The 9,009-nt window shown below is 31.9% G+C and overlaps 1 protein-coding gene across 1 annotated transcript; it reads left to right on the forward strand.

Annotated features, from left to right (window-relative positions):
- Positions 1-934: 934 nt before the first annotated feature.
- EMB3123 (PPR containing protein) lies at positions 935-2,303 on the forward strand. The gene has a single exon (XM_039042789.2). The coding sequence runs from the start codon at positions 1,417-1,419 to the stop codon at positions 2,098-2,100; it is 684 nt and encodes a 227-aa protein (XP_038898717.1). The 5' UTR covers positions 935-1,416; the 3' UTR covers positions 2,101-2,303.
- Positions 2,304-9,009: the final 6,706 nt, after the last annotated feature.

Below are 9,009 nucleotides of genomic sequence, written 5' to 3' on the forward strand. Positions count from 1 at the left end.
TGTAGCAATCTTTATTATCTACACGTAATTCGTACATTTTTTTCAGTACATAATTCATACATTTTCAAGTTGCAACTAACATATTTAAAAGGGTAGAGTTTACTCAAATAATCTCCTTAACATTGAATTTTGTTTTTAAATTGAAAAACAAAATCAAGTCTTTTGGAGATGTTTCCTTTAGTTAATCGTTCTTGTAATTTGGTCGTTCATTCTCTAGTGCATGCTGCTGTGAACCCTTTTAATCTCCAAATTCCTTTCTCTAAAGAGGAAAGTTGTGATGTCTATTAAGATGATGTTTACCCTATTTGGGTGTCCCCTAATCTTAATGATGACTTTTGGTGTGATTAATTTATGATTTTAATGAATTTTTTTTCAAACAAAAAACATAATAGAAAAAAAAATTATAATCAACCAAAGTTTAGCTATTTAATTGAACGATAATAGTATCTAAATCATTATTAAAGTTATGTTACGGGTGATTTTAGATCAGAAAACATAATTGACATTTAGCAAATAACAAATATAACAAAGTAAAAAAGATAACATAATTCTGGTAGAAAGTGACAACTTAAGATCAAAATTGGCCTAGAGAAAGGGGGTTGGCTTAAGTCAAGCCAGCATACTCGGCCTCGGCCTCACAAAATCCTTAATGGGGCATGTCTCATACGCGCCTCGACCCAAGAGATCATCTTAGGCTTGAAAAGGAGCTAAAAGAAGGTGGTTGGCCTCAGCCAAAATATCAAACAAAGTATGCCCCTTGCACTATCCAACCTAGAAAATCAAAAGATGATCCCAATACAACTCCAAAATCCTATGGAAATGCCGTAGGTCAACTATACCTATAAATACATCATGATAGAGAAATCCATTCACATACAAAAATTCCCTAATTACATAGATTTCTTTGCTAAATTAGGCATCGAAACCTGTGTGGAAAACACTAGACCGTCTTATTTTATAGGAAAGTCTTCCCATCACACCGTCTTATCTTGCAGGGAGTAGTCTTCCCTAGATTATAAATTCAGGGTTGTTACGACATAAGAATTAAGTATATACATACCTTATAAAAAATTTGGCATCAACATATTACTTACCATCCTAAGCTAAATTTAAGCACAGCTCAACGGTAAAGACACCTCTTCCCCCAAGAGTTCATATACTCGAATTCATACCTCACTAAAGGAAGAAAAAAACAGAAAAAAGGAATACAAGCAGGTTATTGGGCTCATTTCCAACTAACAGCCCAACAGAATAAGTCGAGTAGACAAGTTACAAGGCCCAACATTACCCAACTAAGGGCCCAATTGAAAAACACATCAATGGGCCAAGCCCAAGTTCTGTTACACATTCAGTTTCCCCCTCAACGCTCAGCAAGGGCATTACAGTCATTGCAAAATCCCCAATCTGCACTCCGCCATGGCTTCTTCAATTCACTCCACATTTCTCAAATCCCAAATCTCAATTCCGATCCCCGTTTCCGCCGCGGCTGCCGTCGCCGTTTCCCTTCCGGTACGCTGTGGCCCTCGGGACAACCGAGGACCGCTAGTGAAAGGCAGAACCCTAAGCATCGAAGCAATCCAAGCCATTCAATCTCTAAAACGGGCCGAGAGATCCGACCCGACGAAGCTCCAACAAGTCCTCTCCACTACGCTCTCCCGATTGCTCAAAGCCGACCTCGTCGCCTCCCTGAAGGAGCTCCTCCGGCAGGACCGGTGCGCCCTCGCCTTGGAGGTTTTCGCCGTAATCCGATCGGAGTATGGCGCCGATTTGGGGATGTACGCGGAGGTGGCGGCGGCGCTGTCGAGGAACGGAGCAGCGGAGGAAATCGACCGGCTGGTTTGCGACTTGGACGGCGGAGATGTGCTGATTCAGTGGGATGATAAGGGTTTGATTAAGTTGATCAAGGCGGTGATTAGTGGGGATAGAAGGGAATCAACGGTCAGGATTTATCGGATGATGAGGAGGAACGGTTGGGGATCTACCATCAAAGCTGATGATTATTTGGTTAGGGTCTTGAGCAAGGGTTTAAGGAGGTTTGGGGAAATGGAGTTGGCTGATGAGATCAATAGGGAATTTCAAGATTTAGTGGGCAATGTTTGAAAATTTTGTAAGTTGGTACATTGACACAAAATGTTTTTTATTTTATTTTATTTTATTTTATTACTATTTTTTTTTAATTCTCTGTCTGTGTTGTATTATAAAATTGCAATATTATGAGGTGTTTGGCTTACCAACTTCATAAGTTGATGTTAACTTAGACTATGTTTACACGGAAAAGTAATAAATGAATAGTAATCTAAAAAGTGGATCAGAATGAATATTTTTATTTACCTTGTGTTTTGCATTTGTAACGACATGTGGGGGCCATTGTCCAAATAGTAGAGGGTGATCAATTCGTCTGCGTTTTAGAATTACTTTATTGGGTTAGCCTATCGTTACAGTATGAAAAGTAACAAAAAAATGTGACATATTCAAAATTTTAAGTAAACATAATTCAAAGCTATCTATTAGGGTCTCTAAACTAGGGTATCCCAACAAAGAAATTCTTTTTGAAGTCATTAGTCAAATTGAAGATCCACAAATAAAAAAATATATTTTGAAAAACTTAAAATCTTATTATAAAAGAACCTAAACAATAAATTTTCCAACAACATTACAATAATTTCTCGCTTTGAACCTAAAATAAAACCAATAATTATTTCCGATCTTCAAAGAGAAATAATACAATTAAAGAAAAAATATCAACATTAAAAAAGAAAATTCTCATATTAAATTTGAACTCTTATCACTTCAAATTCAACAAATAATTACTGTCCACTTCTGAAAATCTCTATAACATTGAAATTAATAACAAAGCCAATGAAATTTCTCAGGAATCTTACATTAATCTTTTCAATAAAGTTCAATTACAAAAATGATACTCTATTATTAATCTTGTCATAAATAAGGAATACCATTTAACTTCTAAGGTTCTAATCGACTCAAGGACGGATCAAAATTGTATATGAGAAGGTTTAATACCTATTAAATACTTTGAAAAAACCTCAGACAAATTACATGGTACCAATGGTCAAAGATTACAAATTCGCTGCAAACTCTCTAATGCACATATTTGCAATTAGGGTTATTGTTTTAAAAATACGTTTACATTAGTTAAGGATTTAGATGAAGAAATAATATTAAGAACTCTATTTCTATCCCAACTTTATCCATTCTCGTTAAATGAGAAATGAATAATTTCAAAGATTTTAGATCAAAATATAACCTTTAAATTTGTAAATCACATATCCACTAAAATAATATATTCTATTCAACATTCCTCAATATTTAAAACTATTAATTCTATCAAACGAAAGACACAACAAATACAATTTCTAAAAGAAGAAATAAATCATAAAAGAATTGAAAAAACAACTAAATAATCCTTACATTCAAAATCAAATTAATCAATTTAATGTATTAATTGAAAAAGAAATATATGCTTATTCCTAATGCCTTTTGGGAAAGAAAGCAACATATTGTCAACTTGCCATATATTAAAGGATTTCATGAATAAAAAATTCATATCAAATCAAGACCTATACATATGAATATGGAACTATTAAAACACTGTCATAAAGAAATTCAAGAACTTTTAGAAAAATGACTCATATGACCAAGTAAATCACCCTGGAGCTATGCAACTTTTTATGTTAATAATCAAGCATAAATATAACGAGTATCTTGTCTTGTAATCAATTACAAACCTTTAAATTCTGTTTTAGAATGAATACGTTAAGTATAAAACAACATTGAATGTTCCATTTGAACAATACGAATAGAATGTACTGTCATTTTGACTCAAAAATGCCCCTCTGAATTTCAAAATATAATGAACGATATTTTTAACCCATATTAAGAATTCACCATTGTTGATATTGATGATGTTTTAATCTTTTCACGATCTATAGAACAACATTTTAAACATTTAAAAATATTTTACAAAATAATTAAACAAAATGGTTTAGTTGTTTCTCTACCTATAATAAAACTATTTTTTTTAAAAAAAAAGTTCTTAAAATACGATATTTTTCAAGGAAAAATAAACCCATTCAAAGATCGATAGAATTTGCTATCGAATTTCCAAATGAAATCACCTATAAAAATCAATTACAGAGATTTTTAGGTTGCTTAAATCATATATCAAACTTTATTTCAAATTTGAGACAAACACGTGAACCTTTGTATCAAAAACTTAGGAAATCTCCTCCTTCATGGACTCATCAACATAAATGCATCATTAAAACTATCAAAGGTCTAGTCAAGAGTCTTCCATGTTCATCATTCATCAACCCACATGCATCACTCATTGTGGAAACAAATGTATCAGATATAGGATATAGTGGCATTTTCAAACAATCCATCAATAGTAAAAAAACAACTAGTTAGATATCATTCGGGTATCTAGCTAGGATCTCAAAAAAATTATTCAACCATTAAAATGGAAATTTTATCAATGGTTTTATGTACACAAAATTTCAAAATGATTGCAAATATGTGCATTAGAGAGTTTGTAGTGAAATTGTAATCTTTGACCATTGGCACCATGTACTTTTTCTGAGGTTTTTTTCAAAGTATTTAATAAGTATTAAACCTTCTATACTTTATTTTATTCTATCTCATTTTATTCTTTCCTTCAATACACAAATATATATATATATATATATTTTAAAACCCGTTCTTTTTCCTCCTAAAATCCAAATTTTAAAATCAAACCAATTTTCCCCAAATTAAATTCAATGTTTGACATTAACTTAAGAATTAAATTAATTCGACATAAATCCCAAATTTTCCTTTAAACAAAACTAAATTTCAAAATTCACAAAAATATCCTCAATTATTACAAAAATATTGAATCTAATTTACGAACACTTGGGATGTTACCGTGATTGAAGAAATCTTAAGAAGGTTAGTAACTCAAGAAAATGACATCTAACACGGAAATAAGTTTGGAACAGTCAAATGATTGTTAAAAGGTAATATTTATAAGACATTCTTCTTATAATTTTAGTATGTTAAAGTGTTGAACTAGATTAAGTGTGTTGAAGTGCTTTGAGTATCTCAGTTTTGATCAGCCCCTGAGTCAAAGTTAAATGGTATTCCTTATTTATGACAAGATTAATAATAGAGTACTATTTTTATAAATGAACTTTATTGATAAGATTAATAAAAGATTCATGAGAAATTTCATTGACTTTGTTATTAATTTAAATGTTTTTAGGATTTTCAGAAATGGAAGGTTGATCTATTATTTGTTGAGTTTGAAGTGATAAGAGTTAAAATTTAATTTGAGAATTTTCTTTTTTAATGTTAAATATTTCTTCTTTTATTGTATTTATTTCTCTTTGAAGATCAGGAACAATTACTGATTTTGTTTTAGGTTCAAAGTGAGAAATTATCTCTTTAAGGTTGTAATGTTGGAAACTTTGTTGCTTAGGTTCTTCTATAATAAGATCTTTATGTTTTTCAAAATATTCTTTTTTAATTTTTGGATCTTCAATTTGACTAATGACTTCAAAAAGAATTTCTTGGTCTCTTGAAATGACATTTATAGTTTTATTGCATGTACATGTTCCTATTTCATTTTCACAAGAGGATAATGATGTTTCAGAATAAGAATTATCAGTATTTTGTTTGCTTTCAAAAATTTGGTCATAAGAAGATTCTTCATTGCTATCTGATGAAGAGAAAGGGTCCCGTCCTCGACCTCTCCCCTATTAGGTTTTTGAATATATATATATATATATATATATTAGGTATTTAACATTTTACATTTAGCCCAATCTAAGTCCAACTAAAGTGTCAAAACCCAAACCAAATAGAATTTTAGAGAAAAATTTAAAAAAAAATTCTCATAGGGAAACAAAAGGGACAACGGAGAATGGGTCCTCGCGAGGACCCATTTCCACAACGGGGAATCCCCACCCGGCGAGGACGGGGGTGAGGAGGGGGTAAAATCCCTCAATGGGGATAGGGACAAGGATAGGGCCCTCCCCCGACCCGACCGGCCCCGTTTCCAACCCTATTTGTGATTCTAGCCCATTATTATTGAACTATCAATGTAATAAGCACCCACAAAATTTGTTGAATGCAAAGTTAGAGGTCCTTCTAAAATCCTTGCAAACACTTGCAAAGAAAGCTAATTTAGATCAACTTTAGAATCTATAAAGATCATTCTTAGATCCTAAGACAACTCACTTTAGAATTAGCTTGATTAAGTCTAATCCAATGAATTGATTTAAATATCAAATCTAAAGTAAGTTTTGAAAGAAAATACAATGCCAAAGGGGTTGAATAAAGCATAAGCTTTGTAATACTGATAATCAGAATTTCAAGAGCAATACAAGTCATTTTAAAGGCCAAATGGTCGTAGATACTGAAGGAATAAATTCTTTTGCGGAAATGTGTAAGCATCGTACATTTGAAGTTCAATTTTGAAACACATAAAATGTAAAGAAAAACTAACAGAAAAACACAGAGGATAAACCTGGTTAATTAAACCTATAAGCATGCTACTCTAAAGAGGAAAGTAAGAAGAAGATACATATCCTTGAAGTATTAGCTCTAAAAAAGAGCTATTATTCTTAGCTTAATTTAGGTTCATTAATGGATTTTATGTGTTTATTGTCTTATTTTGTAGGTATCGTGCATCGAGGAGGTAGAACCAAGAAATCGGAGACAAACAGGACTAATTTGAAACAATTTAGAGGTGATTTGAGCTTTCAGGCTTCAAAATAGTGAAAATTATGAAACTGCCACTGCAATGTCACAGCATTGCAACACTCTACCCTGATGCTCTAAGGCAGAATGTGCATAATTGCAATGCTACTTTACATCGTCGCGATGTTGCGAATTTGACGGACGGACAAGGTTAGCGTGCGTGCAAGTGACTAGTGCAATGCTATTTTCAGCGTTGCGACACTGCGATCTTTCCTATAAATACTCCCCTTCGTCTTGAGGTCAAAATATGATGAATTTGGGAGGTAAAATTGATGGAGGCCGAAGTAAAACTCGTTCCTTCGTCCATTCCCTTCAATTTTCAGTATCTTTAAGTTAGTTTTGCTTTTTATTTTGGGTTGTAATCAATGGAACGGAGGTATATCTCATATTTGTCTATGAATTGAGAGGTAATCTCTATCTAATTTTTTTTTAAGCAAGAGCCCTATATTTAATTTCTTGAAGGTTTTTTAATTAATTTAACTGCAATCTTGTGAATTCTTTGGTTGGATTTGTTTTAATCTTAATGGAGTTTTGATAAATTCTTCTGACAAATTAATTTGTTGAAATTCTTGTTTGCAAAATCATTCTAGCTTATGCATTATTGATTGATTTAATTGCAAGTATTAGGATCGCATGTTTAGGGACAAGACTTTTTCTGGCCAAACTCATGTATGCCCTAGTATAATCTTTCTAAATAAATCATGCTACAAAATATGACTTTTCGGCTTGTAGCATGTCTCAACAATTGAACCCTTTCTTAATGCTTTTCAGTTTTAACTTGTATGTTGCTAAGAAAGAAAAAGTTTTAAACTGAATTAGTGCTGGTTTGGATTTTTTTTTATTTATCAAAATTGGTTAATTGGGCTATTATATTTTCTAATAGGTTGAGGGATTGATAGATTCAGTGTAATTGATTGGTGCCTAATGAAAGAAATTGATAGGAACTCTCTTTTGCTTTAGAAATTAGATAGACTCCTTTCCTAGATTGCATTTCCCCCTTTTATTTCAATTTCACTATCTCTTCCACACCAAAACCCCATTTATCGCTCTAGTTAGAAAACTAACTCAACGAAACCAATCACGCTTCTCTGTGGATTGACTCGGACTTACCACTGTTGTTACGTTTTAGTAGTGATAAGAGTAGTTCGGTATTTGCAAATTTCTTTTGTTTAGGCTTGGATTCGAATTAACGACATTGATTCTCCCGAGTCCGAACAGTAAGTTTCTTCTTCACATATTCCTCTCCAAAAGTCACAAGTAGTATCTTTCTCCCATAAATTGTACAACACCAATACTGACATGGCAATCCTCTAGACACCACCACGAAGTTGCCTTGCAATTCTTCGACAAAGGATGAAGTTGTGAGACTTCTTTAATGCTTTTGGAAGGAGGGAAATGCAGATGGATTGAGAGAGGGAAATGGAGTTTTTGGAGAGAGTTATTCTTCTTTCATTTCTACGTTGTGATTTCTACTGTCTGTATTTTTTAATTAAGACAACCATCAAATAGAAAGAGATGAAAGTAGCTATAATTCTCATCAACGTGATGTAGAAACAACTCCCCTAAAGTGCGAAGTTATTTTGTTAACATAATATTAATATTGTATTCAAATAATAATATTAATTTTATAATATATGGTTGAATATTTAACCATTAAGCAATTATGCATCTTAATCACATTAAAATGCAGCTCTTTCTTATAACCTATAATTTTAATATGAATCTTATTCACATTAAAATTAACCTATAGTATTTATATGAATCTTATTCAAATGAATAATATTTGAATCTTATTCAAATATTTATCTCTCACATATTATCTAGTTTTAATTATAAATCATATTTATAATTAACTATATACTATAATGTATCAATATACACTATACATTATATTAATAGCATTCATATAAATAATACCTTTAATTCCCTTGAATAATTTGAACAATTTAGATTATTTCAAAAGCAATTATCCCTTGTTTTATCCTTAGTGAGCTAGCAAGGGAATCTTACGGACCTACAAATTAGAAGCTGAATGATACGAGATTAATTGATTAAACTCTTTAATTAAATTAATCAACATTCATTAATTGCCGGTCAAAGATCCATATCCGCACTCTTTGCACTATAAATATATTTCTCTATTCATAGATATAACCAATCAAGAGTAAGTTGACCATTCACAAATTGCTCGTAACTACAAATGGGTCAAATTACCGTTTTACCCCTATAGTTAGATCTAACTTCTTAAGT

The sequence above is a fragment of the Benincasa hispida genome, chromosome 9 (genome assembly GCF_027475165.1).
Source record: "Benincasa hispida cultivar pf3 chromosome 9, pf3_genome.v1.1, whole genome shotgun sequence".
Taxonomy (NCBI): domain Eukaryota; kingdom Viridiplantae; phylum Streptophyta; class Magnoliopsida; order Cucurbitales; family Cucurbitaceae; genus Benincasa; species Benincasa hispida.

What these genes read in the sequence shown, in the direction of transcription:
- EMB3123 (XM_039042789.2), top strand. Translation starts at nt 1,417, where the DNA reads ATGGCTTCTTCAATTCACTCCACATTTCTCAAATCCCAAATCTCAATT.